Genomic DNA, 18952 nt, shown 5'->3' with positions numbered 1-18952 from the left:
GGCACAGCTGCGGCCAATCTGAATGCATTTTGTGGGCACAGCTGCGGCCAATCTGACTGCATTTTGTTGGCACATCTGCGGCCAATCTGACTGCATTTTGTGGGCACATCTGCGGACAATCTGACTGCATTTTGTGGGCACATCTGCGGCCAATCTGACTGCATTTTGTGGGTAAATCTGCAGCCAATCTTTGTGTATTTTGTGGGTAAATCTGCAGCCAATCTGTGTATTTTGTGGGTCAATCTGCAGCCAATCTTTGTGTATTTTGTGGGTAAATCTGCAACCAATCTGTATATTTTGTGGGTAAATCTGCAGCCAATCTTTGTGTATTTTGTGGGTAAATCTGCAGCTAATCTGAATGTATTTTGTGGGTAAATCTGCAGCCAATCTTTGTGTTTTTTGTGGGTAAATCTGCGGCCAATCTGACTGCATTTTGTGGGCACATCTGCAGCCAATCTGAGTGTATTTTGTGGATAAATCTGCAGCCAATCTGAGTGTATTTTGTGGGTAAATCTGCAGCCAATCTGAACATATTTTGTGGGTAAATCTGCAGCCAATCTGAACATATTTTGTGGGTAAATCTGCAGCCAATCTGAACATATTTTGTGGGTAAATCTGCAGCCAATCTGAACATATTTTGTGAGTAAATCTGCAGCCAATCTGAACGTATTTTGTGGGTAAATCTGCAGCCAATCTGAACATATTTTGTGGGTAAATCTGCAGCCAATCTGAACATATTTTGTGGGTAAATCTGCAGCCAATCTGAACATATTTTGTGGGTAAATCTGCAGCCAATCTGAATGTATTCTGTGGGTAAATCTGCAGCCAATCTGAATGTATTCTGTGGGTAAATCTGCAGCCAATCTGAATGTATTTTGTGGGTAAATCTGCAGCCAATCTGAATGTATTTTGTGGCTAAATCTGCAGCCAATCTGAACGTATTTTGTGGCTAAATCTGCAGCCAATCTGAATGTATTTTGTGGGTAAATCTGCAGCCAATCTGAACATATTTTGTGGCTAAATCTGCAGCCAATCTGAATGTATTTTGTGGGTAAATTTGCAGCCAATCTGTGTATTTTGTGGCTAAATCTGCAGCCAATCTGAATGTATTTTGTGGGTAAATTTGCAGCCAATCTGTGTATTTTGTGGCTAAATCTGCAGCCAATCTGAATGTATTTTGTGAGTAAATTTGCAGCCAATCTGTGTAGTTTGTGGCTAAATCTGCAGCCAATCTGAACATATTTTGTGGGTAAATCTGCAGCCAATCTGAACATATTTTGTGGGTAAATCTGCAGCCAATCTGAACATATTTTGTGGGTAAATCTGCAGCCAATCTGAACATATTTTGTGAGTAAATCTGCAGCCAATCTGAACGTATTTTGTGGGTAAATCTGCAGCCAATCTGAACATATTTTGTGGGTAAATCTGCAGCCAATCTGAACATATTTTGTGGGTAAATCTGCAGCCAATCTGAACATATTTTGTGGGTAAATCTGCAGCCAATCTGAATGTATTCTGTGGGTAAATCTGCAGCCAATCTGAATGTATTCTGTGGGTAAATCTGCAGCCAATCTGAATGTATTTTGTGGGTAAATCTGCAGCCAATCTGAATGTATTTTGTGGGTAAATCTGCAGCCAATCTGAATGTATTTTGTGGCTAAATCTGCAGCCAATCTGAACGTATTTTGTGGCTAAATCTGCAGCCAATCTGAATGTATTTTGTGGGTAAATCTGCAGCCAATCTGAACATATTTTGTGGCTAAATCTGCAGCCAATCTGAATGTATTTTGTGGGTAAATTTGCAGCCAATCTGTGTATTTTGTGGCTAAATCTGCAGCCAATCTGAATGTATTTTGTGGGTAAATTTGCAGCCAATCTGTGTATTTTGTGGCTAAATCTGCAGCCAATCTGAATGTATTTTGTGAGTAAATTTGCAGCCAATCTGTGTAGTTTGTGGCTAAATCTGCAGCCAATCTGAACATATTTTGTGGGTAAATCTGCAGCCAATCTGAACATATTTTGTGGGTAAATCTGCAGCCAATCTGAACATATTTTGTGGGTAAATCTGCAGCCAATCTGAACATATTTTGTGGGTAAATCTGCAGCCAATCTGAATGTATTCTGTGGGTAAATCTGCAGCCAATCTGAATGTATTCTGTGGGTAAATCTGCAGCCAATCTGAATGTATTTTGTGGGTAAATCTGCAGCCAATCTGAATGTATTTTGTGGGTAAATCTGCAGCCAATCTGAATGTATTTTGTGGGTAAATCTGCAGCCAATCTGAATGTATTTTGTGGGTAAATCTGCAGCCAATCTGAATGTATTTTGTGGGTAAATCTGCAGCCAATCTGAATGTATTTTGTGGCTAAATCTGCAGCCAATCTGAACGTATTTTGTGGCTAAATCTGCAGCCAATCTGAATGTATTTTGTGGGTAAATCTGCAGCCAATCTGAACATATTTTGTGGCTAAATCTGCAGCCAATCTGAATGTATTTTGTGGGTAAATTTGCAGCCAATCTGTGTATTTTGTGGCTAAATCTGCAGCCAATCTGTGTATTTTGTGGCTAAATCTGCAGCCAATCTGAATGTATTTTGTGAGTAAATTTGCAGCCAATCTGTGTAGTTTGTGGCTAAATCTGCAGCCAATCTGAATGTATTTTGTGGGTAAATTTGCAGCCAATCTGTGTATTTTGTGGCTAAATCTGCAGCCAATCTGAATGTATTTTGTGGGTAAATTTGCAGCCAATCTGTGTATTTTCTGGGTAAATTTGCAGCCAATCTGTGTAGTTTGTGGCTAAATCTGCAGCCAATCTGAATGTATTTTGTGGGTAAATCTGCAGCCAATCTTTGTGTATTTTGTGGGTAAATCTGCAGCCAATCTTTGTGTATTTTGTGGGTAAATCTGCAGCCAATCTGAGTGCATTTTGTGGAGAATCTGCTGCCAATCTGGTTGTATTTTGTGTTCTGAAAAAAAACCGGCCCTCCATGCCCGCGAAGTTGGACAGCACTGTTATAATAGAAGCTGTTCTCTAATGTTCTTATTTAACCCCTCAACTGCCAGTATAGGTGGCCGCTAATTTTATTACTTAAAAAGACCTCTGTAGTGAGAGGGATGTGGAGGTAGCCATATTTATTTCCTGTGAAACAATACCAGTTGCCTGGCAACCCTGCTGGTCTATTTGGCTGCAGTAGTGTCTGAATTACACCAGAAACAAGCATGCAGCTAATCTAGGCAGATCTGATAATAATGTCAGATACACCCTTTTCTGCTGCGTGCTTGTTCAGGGGCTATGGCTGAAAGTATTAGAGGCAGAGGACCAGCAGGGTGCCAGGCAACTGGTATTGCTTAAAAGGAAATCAATAGGGCAGCCTCCATATCCCTCTCGCTACAGATGTTCTTTAAAAGGAACCCAAGGTGAAAGACCTACAATAATGATAATATTATTTTATAGCGCTTTTCTGAGAGAGACTGACAACTAAGGGCATAGAGAGTACAAACTTTCTGCTCTCTGCACAATTGTTCTAATGACTGCATCTGCTCAGCCACTGATAAGGAAATTTTTGTAGACAAAGATTAGTAGACAGTCCCTAGTCAGTGTTCAGCAGGGTCTTGTGTACAGTGCCCTGCCCCTAGCCCCTCCACCCCCTTCCCGAGAGCTCTGTACTGTAGTGATGCTGGAGAAGTCTGCAGAGCCAGTTCTGCTTCATCAGGGATGGACAGAGTGAGTGTAATAAGAAGCTGAGGCTAGGAGCACACTCGTCTGTCGGTTTTCTGTATGCGTTTTTCTGTGTCCGTATGTGTGAAAACAGGCATGTTTTATCACAGAAGCTAATGTAATTGATAGAGAAAATGTGTGCAGTGCTTCACTGCTGTCTGTTTTCATCTGCATGGGGAAAACACATTCAAGTGTGCACTGGCCAACTGAAGAATATTGCTTCTCAGTTTACCTGTACAGAAAACAAAGGGGGAGGAGGGGGCCCCATCCAAAGTTCTGCAGGGGGCCCAGTGATTTCTAGTTACGCCCATGAGTACTGGGGAGATGAGCTGCGGGGAGCATTGGATCGGAGACTGGCTGCTGTATTCTGTACTACTGTAGTTGTAAGGGGCGCAGAACATTATCGGGGGATCCAATGCATAGCTCCCAACTGCCCCTCTTTTGGAGGGACAGTCCCTCTTTGGTGAGCCCTGTCCCTCTTTCTTCTTCATTTGTCCCTCAACGGCTTATGCACCCGTTCTAGATGTGAAAGAGCCCTCAGCAGCTCATACCAATTGTCCCCTCCCCAATAAGCGATGCGCTGGAGCCTGCACTTTGGCCCTGACACACACTTCCCCCCCCCCCCCCCCCCCCGCCATTCAACCCAGTAGTTCCAGGAGCCGCTGAGTGTCATTGTTGCCATGGCAACTGAACACGGAATCCGGGCCACTGCTCTACATGCAGCAGCCAGCTTCCGTGTTCAGTTGCCATGGCAACAGTGACACTCAGCGGCTCCCGGGAACTACTGGGTTGAATGGCTGGGGGAAAAGTGTGTGTCAGGGCCAAAGTGCAGGTTCCGGTGCATCGCTTGTTGGGGAGAAGTGGTATGGGCTGTTGAGCGGCCTGTGTGTGTGTATGTATGGGGGGGGTGGAGCCTGGGCTCTGGCACATCGTTTGTTGGGGAGAGGGAGAATTGGCATGGGCTGCTGGTGGGGGCAGCATGTACTGTATGTATGTGTGTGGGAATTGCAAACTTGCAATTGAACGCACACAAAACGCATGTAAGATGCATCAGCGTGAAAACAATGCAAAAGCAAAAACGCAATACAAAATGCATATGCACCTTTCTAAAACGCTACCTTTTCACTCTGGTAGCTATGTGAGGTAAATATTTTTTTGTAGGTATAATACCTCATGAGGTATTTTCCTCTTTTTTTTTTAGCAATTCTGAAATTTTTTCTCCATTTATGAACTTGAGGTAAAACATGAGGTAAATGCATAAAGTGAGGTAAAACATGTGGTATTTCAGCAGTAAACATGCAGTCACTAAATGATAGTAGTTATCATTGTCTTCTATAAGTAAAGATAGTCTTTTTTTTTTTTTTTTGAGGAAGGGGGAGGTGTATTTGATTATGTAGTAACTTATGAAAATTATATTTATAGGCGTCCATTATAAAAAAAAATCCAGTAAATATTTTAAGTATTATTAGTGTGCACCAGCCCATTAAAATACATTACCCTAGCGGATCCGCACCCGCAAGCGGATCGCAAACCGCAGCAGAACCGCTCTGGTGTGCACTAGGCCATAAACTGATCGGTAAATTATGTGCTAACATTCCCCCTAATTTCCATGCGAATAGCTATTTTCGGTAAATTACCTCATGAATTACCTCATAATTTACCTCATGAGGTAAAACATGACTAAAATCTACCATAATTGCTAAATGTCATTACCTCATGAGGTAAATTACCCCACATGAGGTAATTTGTTTGATAACCCTACCAGAATTGAGGCCATGTCTTATGTGAACCCAGCCTGAGTGTTACCTTTCCATCCAGGATCACCCTCAGGTTTTGCACAGTCTTTATACTGCACGGCATCTTCCACAATTGCTAGTTTGAAGTGGGAAGACTTTTGGACTTTATCGTGTGTGGACCACTTACCACCAGCACCTCTGTTTTGACAAAGTTCAGCCTCACCCAGCTGCTGTTAGGTGTAGCGGCAGAAAGGCTGGTGTAACTCCTAGAAGGAAGGGGGAAATGACAGGTGTGTGACGTATATTGTACAACCAATTTTACTAAATGTTGTCACAACACAGAGACTTATTGTCACAACAGCCAAAGGACATTCCAGACCGCAACCACTAAGAGTCTTTACCATAACTATGCTGTGTTTATAGAGAATTAACATCGCTAAATACTGTATAATCTACTCAATTACCTCCAGAGATTCAGTGCATCACCTCATATAACTCTGTATACCTTGGGAGGGTGATGGGCAGAGCAATGTTCTGCAGATCTCTAGAGAGGCCAGTGATGGATAATCTGCAGAATATATACAATATGTATCTGTCAGGAGAGGGATAGACAGAGCAATGTTCTGCAGATCTCTAGGGAGTTCAGTGATGGGATAATCTGCAGAATATATCCAATCTGTATCTGTCAGGAGGGGATGGACAGAGCAATGCTCCGCAGATCTCTAGAGAGGTCAGTGATGGGATAATCTGCAGAATATGTACAATATGTATCAGTCAGGAGGGGATGGACAGAGCAATGTTCTGCAGATCTCTAGAGAGGTCAGTGATGGGATAATCTGCAGAATAGATACAATATGTATCTGTCAGGAGGGGAGGGACAGAGCAATGTTCTGCAGATCTCTAGAGAGGCCAGTGATGGGATAATCTGCAGAATATATATTAAAAATGTATCAGTCAGGAGGGGATGGACAGAGCAATGTTCTGCAGATCTGTAGAGAGGTCAGTGATGGGATAATCTGCAGAATATATACAATATGTATCTGTCAGGAGGGGCAGAGCAATGTTCTGCAGATCTCTAGAGAGGTCAGTGATGGGATAATCTGCAGAATATATACAATATGTATCTGTCAGGAGGGGAGGGACAGAGCAATGTTCTGCAGATCTCTAGAGAGGTTAGTGATGGGATAATCTGCAGAATATGTACAATATGTATCTGTCAGGAGGGGAGGGACAGAGCAATGTTCTGCAGATCTCTAGAGAGGTTAGTGATGGGATAATCTGCAGAATGTGTACAATATGTATCTGTCAGGAGGGGAGGGACAGAGCAATGTTCTGCAGATCTCTAGAGAGGTCAGTGATGGGATAATCTGCAGAATATATACAATATGTATCTGTCAGGAGAGGGATAGACAGAGCAATGTTCTGCAGATCTCTAGAGGGGTCAGTGATGGGATAATCTGCAGAATATATACAATATGTATTTGTCAGGAGGGGAGGGACAGAGCAATGTTCTGCAGATCTCTAGAGAGGTCAGTGATGGGATAATCTGCAGAATATATACAATATGTATCTGTCGGGGGGGGGGGGGGGGGGGGGGGAGAGCAATGTGCTGCAGATCTCTAGAGAGGTCAGTGATGGGATAATCTGCAGAATATATATAATATGTATTATCTGTCAGGAGGGGATGGACAGAGCAATGTTCTGCAGATCTCTAGAGGGGTCAGTGATGGGATAATCTGCAGAATATATACAATATGTATCTGTCAGGAGGGTGAGGGGCAGAGCAATGTGCTGCAGATCTCTAGAGAGGGCAGTAATGGGATAATCTGCAGAATATATACAATATGTATCTGTCAGGAGAGGGATAGACAGAGCAATGTTCTGCAGATCTCTAGAGAGGCCAGTGATGGGATAATCTGCAGAATATATATTAAATATGTATCAGTCAGGAGGTGATGGACAGAGCAATGTTCTGCAGATCTGTAGAGAGGTCAGTGATCGGATAATCTGCAGAATATATACAAAATGTATCTGTCAGGAGGGAGGGGGCAGAGCAATGTTCTGCAGATCTCTAGAGAGGTCAGTGATGGGATAATCTGCAGAATATATACAATATGTATCTGTCGGGGGGGGGGGGGGGGGGGAAGAGCAATGTGCTGCAGATCTCTAGAGAGGTCAGTGATGGGATAATCTGCAGAATATATATAATATGCACCTGTCAGGAGGGGATGGATAGAGCAATGTTCTGCAGATCTCTAGAGAGGTTAGTGATGGGATAATCTGCAGAATATATACAATATGTATCTGTCAGGAGGGGATGGACAGAGCAATGTTCTGCAGATCTCTAGAGAGGTCAGTGATGGGATAATCTGCAGAATATATACAATATGTATCTGTCAGGAGGGGAGGGACAGAGCAATGTTCTGCAGATCTCTAGAGAGGGCAGTGATGGGATAATCTGCAGAATATATACAATTTGTATCTGTCTGGAGGGGGAGGGGCAAAGCAATGTTCTGCAGATCTCTAGAGAGGGCAGTGATGGGATAATCTGCAGAATATATACAATATGTATCTGTCAGGAGGGGGAGGGGCAGAGCAATGTTCTGCAGATCTCTAGTAATGGGATAATCTGCAGAATAAAGACAATATGTATCTATCAGGAGGGGGAAGGGCAGAGCAATGTTCTGCAGATCTCTAGAGAGGTCAGTGATGGTATAATCTGCAGAATATATACATATGTATCTGTCAGGAGGGGGATGGACAGAGCAATGTTCTGCAGATCTCTAGAGACGCCAGTGATGGGATAATCTGCAGAATATATACAATATGTATCTGTCAGGAGGGGGAGGGGCAGAGCAATGTTCTGCAGATCTCTAGTAAGGTCAGTGATGGGATAATCTGCAGAATATATACAATATGTATCTGTCAGGAGGGGGATGGACAGAGCAATGTTCTGCAGATCTCTAGAGACGCCAGTGATGGGATAATCTGCAGAATATATACAATATGTATCTGTCAGGAGGGGGAGGGGCAGAGCAATGTTCTGCAGATCTCTAGTAAGGTCAGTGATGGGATAATCTGCAGAATATATACAATCTGTATCTGTCAGGAGGGGAGGGACAGAGCAATGTTCTGCAGATCTCTAGAGAGGGCAGTGATGGGATAATCTGCAGAATATATACAATTTGTATCTGTCAGGAGGGGGAGGGGCAGAGCAATGTTCTGCAGATCTCCAGAGAGGACAGTGATGGGATAATCTGCAAAATATATACAATATGTATCTGTCAGGAGGGGAGGGGCAGAACAATGTTCTGCAGATCTCTAGAGAGGTCAGTGATGGGATAATCTGCATAATATATACGTATCTGTCAGGAGGGGGAGGAGCAGAGCAATGTTCTGCAGATCTCCAGAGAGGGCAGCGATGGGATAATCTGCAGAATATATACAAGGTGTATCTGTCAGGAGAGTGATAGACAGAGCAATGTTCTGCAGATCTCTAGAGAGGTCAGTGATGGGATAATCTGCAGAATATATACAATATGTATCTGTCAGGAGGGGAGGGGCAGAGCAATGTTCTGCAGATCTCTAGAGAGGTCAGTATTGGGATAATCTGCAGAATATATACAATATGTATCTGTCAGGAGGGGAGGGACAGAGCAATGTTCTGCAGATCTCTAGCGAGGACAGTGATGGGATAATCTGCAGAATATATACAATATGTATCTGTCAGGAGGGGAGGGACAGATCAATGTTCTGCAGATCTCTAGAGAGGTCAGTGATGGGATAATCTGCAGAATATATACAATATGTATCTGTCAGGAGGGGAGTAGAGATGGGAAGTTCGGATCTTTTCAATGATCCGGATGATTCGAATCGGATCATTGAAGAGATCCGGATCTTTGATTCGAATCTCGGATCATTTTACTACCGGAAGCATTCGGGGTGAAATGAACAGCAGGACAGGTCTGTGGACAGGAGAAGGGGAGGGAGTGGACACACAGAGAAGGGGAGAAGATGGACAGAGGGCAGGGAGTGGACAGAGATGGGAGGAGGGATGAACAGAGAGCAGAAATGTTTGCACATAATACCCACATGCTGCAAATCACATGCTTTACATATATTTCACCTATATGTTCATCTGTACTCTTTGAAAGAAAAGGTCGCACAGTGAAAGAAAGCATTCCCAGAAGATAAGTGCAGCTGTTTAGTGCCGAGTGCAGGAGGATCATATAATTGCCCTGCAATCACACTGTCTGCAAAGTTACTGAGCTGTGCTGAGCCAAAAGCTTCCAATGTGTTCACTGTGCAGCACTACGGAACAGACAGCCTACAATGAGCAGCACATTATAGCCAGTATGTGTGCTCTACACATATCTGGCAGTGGCACCCATGTCCCCTCTCTCTCTCATCTACCTGTCTCCCTGCAAGGCTGGCTCCTCTCCAACTCAGCTATCCATCCCTGCTCTGCTTCCCGAACCCTGCTGCCCGCTGAGAGGGGGCGTGTCGCTCCTGGCCCCGCCCCTTTTGTGATCCAAATCACTCATTTTGATGATTCGGATGATCGACTCATAAAATAGATTCGGATCAAAGATCCGAATCGTTCATGATCCGGACAACACTAGAGGGGAGGGACAGAGCAATGTTCTGCAGATCTCTAGAGAGGGAAGTGATGGGATAATCTGCAGAATATATACAATATGTATCTGTCAGGAGAGTGATAGACAGAGCAATGTTCTGCAGTTCTCTAGAGAGGTCAGTATTGGGATAATCTGCAGAATGTACTGGTGGTATAATGAGTTAATGTACAGGCCAGTTGTTGGAAATATTATTATTCCTATTTCCAGCATGTATATAGCAGTGACACGTTATGCAGCATTTGTTAAGTTGTTGTAAAGCAGTGATGTATGAGGGGTGCATTGAACAAGGAGGGGTGCAGATATTTGAGAGAAGGGTGCAGGTTGTGGGGGAACAGGGCAGACTGTGTGTGTGTGTGTGGGGGGGGGGGGGGATGAAGGTGACTGGTCAGGAATTTGGCTGCTTTCATTGTGATTCGGCACACGGGACGCCCCGGGGCTGGTTCTGCTTGATTTGCCAAGGACATGTAGCACCTATAAACTGGCAGGTGGGAGGGGGAGGGGAGGCTCAGAGGTGCTGCCAGACTGACAGGGAGAGCACAGTGCCCTCTGTGTGCATCAGGGCTGCCCTGCTGGGGGACGTACATGAAGAGGTGAGGACTCAGGACCCCCCCCCCCCCCCCCCCAGTACACAGGTGAGTGAGAGGGTGCTGACCTCACAGGAATAATTATTGTGTATGAATGATGACAACTTTCAGCTCCTCTACACATTTTCTTTTTTTGGGGGGGGGGGGGGGGGGGGGAGGGAGACATTGCAAAAATAGTAGAGCCACCAGTACCCACTATGGGGATTGTGTGCAGGCAGGAACCACCAGAGCAGCATCTTGTCCTGTGCTATGGAGAGGGGAGAGGAGCAGCATGTACTGTACTATGGGGAGGGGAGAGGAGCAGCATCTACTATACTATGGGGAGGGAGAGGAGCAGAGTGTTCTGTACTATGGGGAGGGAGAGGAGCAGCATGTACTGTACTATGGAGAGGGGAGAGGGTAGAGGAGCAGCATGTACTGTACTATGGGGGAGGGAGAGGAGCAGCATGTACTGTACTATGGAGAGGGGAGAGGGTAGAGGAGCAGCATGTACTGTACTATGGAGAGGGGAGAGGGTAGAGGAGCAGCATGTACTGTACTATGGAGAGGGGAGAGGAGCAACATGTACTGTACTATGGAGAAGGGAGAGGGGAGAGGAGCAGCATGTACTGTACTATGGAGAGCAGCAGCATGTACTGTACTATGGAGAGGGGAGGAGCAGCATGTACTGTACTATGGAGAGAGGAGAGGAGCAGCATGTACTGTACTATGGAGAGGGGAGAGGAGCAGCATGTTCTGTACTATGGAGAGAGGAGAGGAGCAGCATGTACTGTACTATGGAGAGGGGGAAGGAGCAGCATGTACTGTACTATGGAGAGGGGAGAGGAGCAGCATGTACTATACTATGGAGAGGGTAGAGGAGCAGCATGTACTGTACTATGGAGAGGGGAGAGGAGCAGCATGTACTGTACTATGGAGAGGGGAGAGGAGCAGCATGTACTGTACTATGGAGAGGGGAGAGGAGCAGCATGTACTGTACTATGGAGAGGGTAGAGGAGCAGCATGTTCTGTACTATGGGGAGGGAGAGGAGCAGCATGTTGTGTACTATAAAGAGGTCAGAGGAGCAGCATGTTCTGTACTATGGGGAGGGAGAGGAGCAGCATGTTCTGTACTATGGAGAGGGGAGAGGAGCATGTACTGTACTATGGAGAGAGGAGAGGAGCAGCATGTACTGTACTATGGAGAGAGGAGAGGAGCAGCATGTACTGTTCTATGGGGAGGGGAGAGGAGCATGTACTGTACTATGGAGAGAGGAGAGGAGCAGCATGTACTGTACTATGGAGAGAGGAGAGGAGCAGCATGTACTGTACTATGGAGAGGGGAGAGGGGAGAGGAGCAGCATGTACTGTACTATGGAGAGGGGAGAGGAGCAGCATGTACTGTACTATGGAGAGAGGAGAGGAGCAGCATGTACTGTACTATGGAGAGGGGAGAGCAGCATGTACTGTACTATGGAGAGAGGAGCAGCATGTACTGTTACTATGGAGAGGGGAGAGGAGCAGCATGTACTGTACTATGGAGAGGGGAGAGGAGCAGCATGTTCTGTACTATGGAGAGAGGAGAGGAGCAGCATGTACTGTACTATGGAGAGAGGAGAGGAGCAGCATGTACTGTACTATGGAGAGGGGAGAGGAGCAGCATGTACTATACTATGGAGAGGGGAGAGGAGCAGTATGTACTGTACTATAGAGAGGGGAGAGGAGCAACATGTACTGTACTATGGAGAAGGGAGAGGAGCAACATGTACTGAACTATGGAGAGAGGCGAAGAGCAGCATGTACTGTACTATGGAGAGGGGAGGAGCAGCATGTACTGCACTATGGTGGGTAGAGGAGCAGCATGTACTATACTATGGAGAGGGGGGAGGAGCAGCATGTACTGTACTATGGAGAGGGGAGAGGAGCAGCATGTTCTGTACTATGGGGAGGGAGAGGAGCAGCATGTTCTGTACTATGGAGAGGGGAGAGGAGCAGCATGTACTGTACTATGGAGAGGGGAGAGGAGCAGCATGTTCTGTACTATGGGGAGGGAGAGGAGCAGCATGTCCTGTGCTATGGAGAGGGGAGAGGAGCAGCATGTACTGTACTATGGAGAGGGGAGAGGAGCAGCATGTTCTGTACTATGGAGAGGGGAGAGGAGCAGCATGTACTGTACTATGGAGAGGGGAGAGGAGCAGCATGTACTGTACTATGGAGAGGGGAGGAGCAGCATGTACTGTACTATGGAGAGAGGAGCAGCATGTACTGTACTATGGAGAGAGGAGAGGAGCAGCATGTACTGTACTATGGGGAGGGAGAGGAGCAGCATGTACTGTACTATGGAGAGGGGAGAGGAGCAGCATGTACTGTACTATGGAGAGAGGAGAGGAGCAGCATGTACTGTACTATGGAGAGGGGAGAGGAGCAGCATGTACTGTACTATGGAGAGGGGAGGAGCAGCATGTACTGTACTATGGAGAGAGGAGCAGCATGTACTGTACTATGGAGAGGGGAGGAGCAGGATGTGCTGTACTATGGAGAGGGGAGAGGAGCAGCATGTACTGTACTATGGAGAGAGGAGAGGAGCAGCATGTACTGTACTATGGAGAGAGGAGAGGAGCAGCATGTACTGTACTATGGAGAGAGGAGAGGAGCAGCATGTACTGTACTATGGGGAGGGAGAGGAGCAGCATGTACTGTACTATGGAGAGCTGCAGCATGTACTGTACTATGGAGAGGGGAGGAGCAGCATGTACTGTACTATGGAGAGAGGAGAGGAGCAGCATGTACTGTACTATGGAGAGGGGAGAGGAGCAGCATGTTCTGTACTATGGAGAGAGGAGAGGAGCAGCATGTACTGTACTATGGAGAGAGGAGAGGAGCAGCATGTACTGTACTATGGAGAGAGGAGAGGAGCAGCATGTACTGTACTATGGAGAGAGGAGAGGAGCAGCATGTACTGTACTATGGAGAGGGGAGAGGAGCAGCATGTACTGTACTATGGAGAGGGGAGAGGAGCAGCATGTACTGTACTATGGAGAGAGGAGAGGAGCAGCATGTACTGTACTATGGAGAGGGGAGAGGAGCAGCATGTACTGTACTATGGAGAGGGGAGAGGAGCAGCATGTACTGTACTATGGAGAGGGGAGAGGAGCAGCATGTACTGTACTATGGAGAAGGGAGAGGGGAGAGGAGCAGCATGTACTGTACTATGGAGAGGGGAGAGGAGCAGCATGTACTGTACTATGGAGAGGGGAGAGGAGCAGCATGTACTGTACTATGGAGAGGGGAGAGGAGCAGCATGTACTGTACTATGGAGAGGGGAGAGGAGCAGCATGTACTGTACTATGGAGAAGGGAGAGGGGAGAGGAGCAGCATGTACTGTACTATGGAGAGGGGAGAGGAGCAGCATGTACTGTACTATGGAGAGGGGAGAGGAGCAGCATGTACTGTACTATGGAGAGAGGAGCAGCATGTACTGTACTATAGAGAGGGGAGAGGAGCAACATGTACTGTACTATTTAATGGACACGTATATTGTGCTGTTCCATGATGTAATATATGCGACGTCTGCGTTCCACGACGCGACGTCAGCCTCTGTGCACTTTGGCTATAGCCCGGATATGACGGCAGTCGTAATCCGGAAGTAGCTAATGGGGGAACTTGGTGCATATTACCTATGTGGCGTGCGTTACAGACAGCGGAAGCTGTACAGCCGCGGCCATCACCCGCCCACCATAACAGGTAAGATGGAGGATATATAAAGGGGTATGTTGTATGGGGCCAATTGTCCTGATGATGCGCCACGCTACATAGGCGCGAAACGGCTGTTGACCTGCTCTCTGCCTGTACCTCTCTCCATTTGTGTATTGCCTTGAAACAGTTTTTACCAAGTTTGGAATAAATGCTACGTTTTAGCCGGATGTGCACTACCGCTGTTTTCTCTTCAAGCCAACATGTACTGTACTATGGAGAGGGGAGAGGAGCAGCATGTACTGTACTATGGAGAGGGGAGAGGAGCAGCATGTACTGTACTATGGAGAGGGGAGAGGAGCAGCATGTACTGTACTATGGAGAGGGGAGAGGAGCAACATGTACTGTACTATGGAGAGAGGAGCAGCATGTACTGTACTATGGAGAGGGCAGAGGAGCAGCATGTACTTTACTATGGAGAGGGGAGGAGCAGCATGTACTGTACTATGGAGAGGGGAGAGGAGCAGCATGTTCTGTACTATGGAGAGGGGAGAGGAGCAGCATGTTCTGTACTATGGAGAGGGGAGAGGAGCAGCATGTACTGTACTATGGAGAGGGGAGAGGAGCAACATGTACTGTACTATGGAGAGAGGAGCAGCATGTACTGTACTATGGAGAGGGGAGAGGAGCAACATGTACTGTACTATGGAGAGGGGAGAGGAGCAACATGTACTGTACTATGGAGAGAGGAGCAGCATGTACTGTACTATGGAGAGGGGAGGAGCAGCATGTACTGTACTATGGAGAGGGGAGGAGCAGCATGTACTGTACTATGGAGAGAGGAGCAGCATGTACTGTACTATGGAAAGGGGAGAGGAGCAGCATGTACTGTACTATGGAGAGAGGAACAGCATGTACTGTACTATGGAGAGGGGAGAGGAGCAGCATGTACTGTACTATGGAGAGAGGAGCAGCATGTACTGTACTATGGAGAGGGGAGAGGAGCAACATGTACTGTACTATGGAGAGGGGAGAGGAGCAACATGTACTGTACTATGGAGAGAGGAGCAGCATGTACTGTACTATGGAGAGGGGAGAGGAGCAACATGTACTGTACTATGGAGAGAGGAGCAGCATGTACTGTACTATGGAGAGGGGGAGGAGCAGCATGTACTGTACTATGGAGAGAGGAGCAGCATGTACTGTACTATGGAAAGGGGAGAGGAGCAGCATGTACTGTACTATGGAGAGGGGAGAGGAGCAGCATGTACTGTACTATGGAGAGGGGAGAGGAGCAGCATGTACTGTACTATGGAGAGGGGAGAGGAGCAACATGTACTGTACTATGGAGAGAGGAGCAGCATGTACTGTACTATGGAGAGGGCAGAGGAGCAGCATGTACTTTACTATGGAGAGGGGAGGAGCAGCATGTACTGTACTATGGAGAGGGGAGAGGAGCAGCATGTTCTGTACTATGGAGAGGGGAGAGGAGCAGCATGTTCTGTACTATGGAGAGGGGAGAGGAGCAGCATGTACTGTACTATGGAGAGGGGAGAGGAGCAACATGTACTGTACTATGGAGAGAGGAGCAGCATGTACTGTACTATGGAGAGGGGAGAGGAGCAACATGTACTGTACTATGGAGAGGGGAGAGGAGCAACATGTACTGTACTATGGAGAGAGGAGCAGCATGTACTGTACTATGGAGAGGGGAGGAGCAGCATGTACTGTACTATGGAGAGAGGAGCAGCATGTACTGTACTATGGAGAGGGGAGGAGCAGCATGTACTGTACTATGGAGAGAGGAGCAGCATGTACTGTACTATGGAAAGGGGAGAGGAGCAGCATGTACTGTACTATGGAGAGAGGAGCAGCATGTACTGTACTATGGAGAGGGGAGAGGAGCAGCATGTACTGTACTATGGAGAGAGGAGCAGCATGTACTGTACTATGGAGAGGGGAGAGGAGCAACATGTACTGTACTATGGAGAGGGGAGAGGAGCAACATGTACTGTACTATGGAGAGAGGAGCAGCATGTACTGTACTATGGAGAGGGGAGAGGAGCAACATGTACTGTACTATGGAGAGAGGAGCAGCATGTACTGTACTATGGAGAGGGGAGGAGCAGCATGTACTGTACTATGGAGAGAGGAGCAGCATGTACTGTACTATGGAAAGGGGAGAGGAGCAGCATGTACTGTACTATGGAGAGGGGAGAGGAGCAGCATGTACTGTACTATGGAGAGGGGAGGAGCAGCATGTACTGTACTATGGAGAGGGGAGAGGAGCAGCATGTACTGTACTATGGAGAGGGGAGGAGCAGCATGTACTGTACTATGGAGAGGGGAGAGGAGCAGCATGTTCTGTACTATGGGGAGGGGAGAGGAGCAGCATGTACTGCACTATGGAGAGGGGAGGAGCAGCATGTACTGTACTATGGAGAGGGGAGGAGCAGCATGTACTGTACTATGGAGAGAGGAGCAGCATGTACTGTACTATGGAAAGGGGAGAGGAGCAGCATGTACTGTACTATGGAGAGGGGAGAGGAGCAGCATGTACTGTACTATGGAGAGGGGAGGAGCAGCATGTACTGTACTATGGAAAGGGGAGAGGAGCAGCATGTACTGTACTATGGAGAGGGGAGAGGAGCAGCATGTTCTGTACTATGGGGAGGGAGAGGAGCAGCATGTTCTGTACTATGGAGTGGGGAGAGGAGCATGTACTGTACTATGGAGAGAGGAGAGGCGCAGCATGTTCTGTACTATGGAGAGGGGAGAGGAGCAGCATGTTGTGTACTATAAAGAGGTCAGAGGAGCAGCATGTACTGTACTATGGAGAGAGGAGAGGAGCAGCATGTACTGTACTATGGAGAGGGGAGAGGAGCAGCATGTTCTGTACTATGGGGAGGGAGAGGAGCAGCATGTACTGTACTATGGGGAGGGAGAGGAGCAGCATGTACTGTACTATGGAGAGAGGAGAGGAGCAGCATGTTCTGTACTATGGGGAGGGAGAGGAGCAGCATGTTCTGTACTATGGAGAGAGGAGAGGAGCAGCATGTACTGTACTATGGAGAGGGGAGAGGAGCAGCATGTTCTGTACTATGGGGAGGGAGAGGAGCAGCATGTACTGTACTATGGGGAGGGAGAGGAGCAGCATGTACTGTACTATGGAGAGAGGAGAGGAGCAGCATGTACTGTACTATGAAGAGGAGCAGCATGTACTGTACTATGGAGAGAGGAGAGGAGCAGCATGTACTGTACTATGGAGAGGGGAGAGGAGCAGCATGTTGTGTACTATGGAGAGGTCAGAGGAGCAGCATGTACTGTACTATGGAGAGGGGAGAGGAGCAGCATGTACTGTACTATGGAGAGAGGAGAGGAGCAGCATGTACTGTACTATGAAGAGGAGCAGCATGTACTGTACTATGGAGAGAGGAGCAGCATGTACTGTACTATGGAGAGAGGAGCAGCATGTACTGTACTATGGAGAGGGGAGAGGAGCAGCATGTACTGTACTGGCTGAAGGTGTAATGGTTAAGGGCTCTGCCTCTGACACAGGAGACCAGGGTTCGAATCTCGGCTCTGCCTGTTCAGTAAGCCAGCACTAATTCAGTAGGAGACCTTTGGCAAGTCTCCCTTACACTGCTACTGCCAATAGAGCGCGCCCTAGTGGTTGCTGCTCTGCTCTGGTGCTTTGAGTCCGCAAGGAGAAAAGCGCAATATAAATGTTATTTGTCTTGTCTTGTCTACTATAAAGAGGTCAGAGGAGCAGCATGTACTGTACTATGGAGAGGGGAGAGGAGCAGCATGTTCTGTACTATGGGGAGGGGAGAGGAGCAGCATGTACTGTACTATGGAGAGGGGAGAGGAGCATGTACTGTATTATGGGGTGGGGAGAGGAGCAGCATGTATTGTACTATAGAGAGGTCAGAGGAGCAGCATGTACTGTGTTATGGAGAGGGGAGGTGGGGAGCAGCATGCATTGTACTATGGGGTGAGGAGAAGGCAGCATGTACTGTACTATCAAGAGGAGCAGCATGTACTGTGCTATGGAGAGGAGCAGCATGTACTGTGCTATGGAGAGGGGAGGAGTACAGGAGCAGCATGTTTGGTATTTAGTGTCCTCTGTCTGGAATGGCTCCTGAGAACACAGGTCATGTCACTGGAACAGACACAATATTGTTGTCTAATCTGATTATTAAGACTTACTTTTCAAAACTAAAGTAAATGTAAAATTAGGAAGGTTTTGTCACGAATTCCCACAGATCCTCGGGATCCGTCCTCTGCATTCAGGACCTGCACACTCAGTAACTAGCAATATAATTAATGGGAAATTAGAAACTGAAGAATTGTTCATTGTGGCCATTATCACTCTCCTGTATCCTGCTGGATGATAATGAATAAGTGACAACTACAAATTCCCAGACTTGTCAGGGATACAATAGTGGGGAGAGGAGGAAGATGAATGTCTCTATTCTCCCAGCCTGTGTAAACTGTCCCTAGTGGTGGTAGAGTTGCCTCAGAATATTGTGATTTTATCAGTGGTAGATTTGACAGAGACTATTATCTCTAACATTAGGGCTTTTCTCCTCTCTCAGCCAGCCCA

General features: G+C 46.9%; 1 protein-coding gene across 6 annotated transcripts in view; it reads left to right on the top strand.

The window, feature by feature from the left end:
* Positions 1-18952, top strand: part of LOC137521841 (chloride channel protein ClC-Kb-like) — a 104485-nt gene that overhangs the window by 37542 nt on the left and 47991 nt on the right. For 2 of the 6 annotated variants that reach the window (XM_068241635.1, XM_068241640.1), the window contains exon 1: positions 10607-10680. The exons of 2 other annotated variants lie outside the window; for them this stretch is intronic. In XM_068241635.1, the coding sequence (XP_068097736.1) occupies positions 10673-10680 (8 nt within the window). In that variant the 5' untranslated portion in view covers positions 10607-10672. Of the gene's footprint in view, positions 1-3972; positions 4181-4498; positions 4581-10606; positions 10681-18952 lie in introns of those variants that run through there. 2 more of the 6 variants (XM_068241639.1, XM_068241638.1) reach the window with 2 other exon arrangements.

The sequence above is a fragment of the Hyperolius riggenbachi genome, chromosome 6 (assembly GCF_040937935.1).
Source record: "Hyperolius riggenbachi isolate aHypRig1 chromosome 6, aHypRig1.pri, whole genome shotgun sequence".
NCBI classification, from domain to species: Eukaryota; Metazoa; Chordata; class Amphibia; order Anura; family Hyperoliidae; genus Hyperolius; species Hyperolius riggenbachi.
This window is presented reverse-complemented; position numbering and strand designations above follow the sequence as displayed.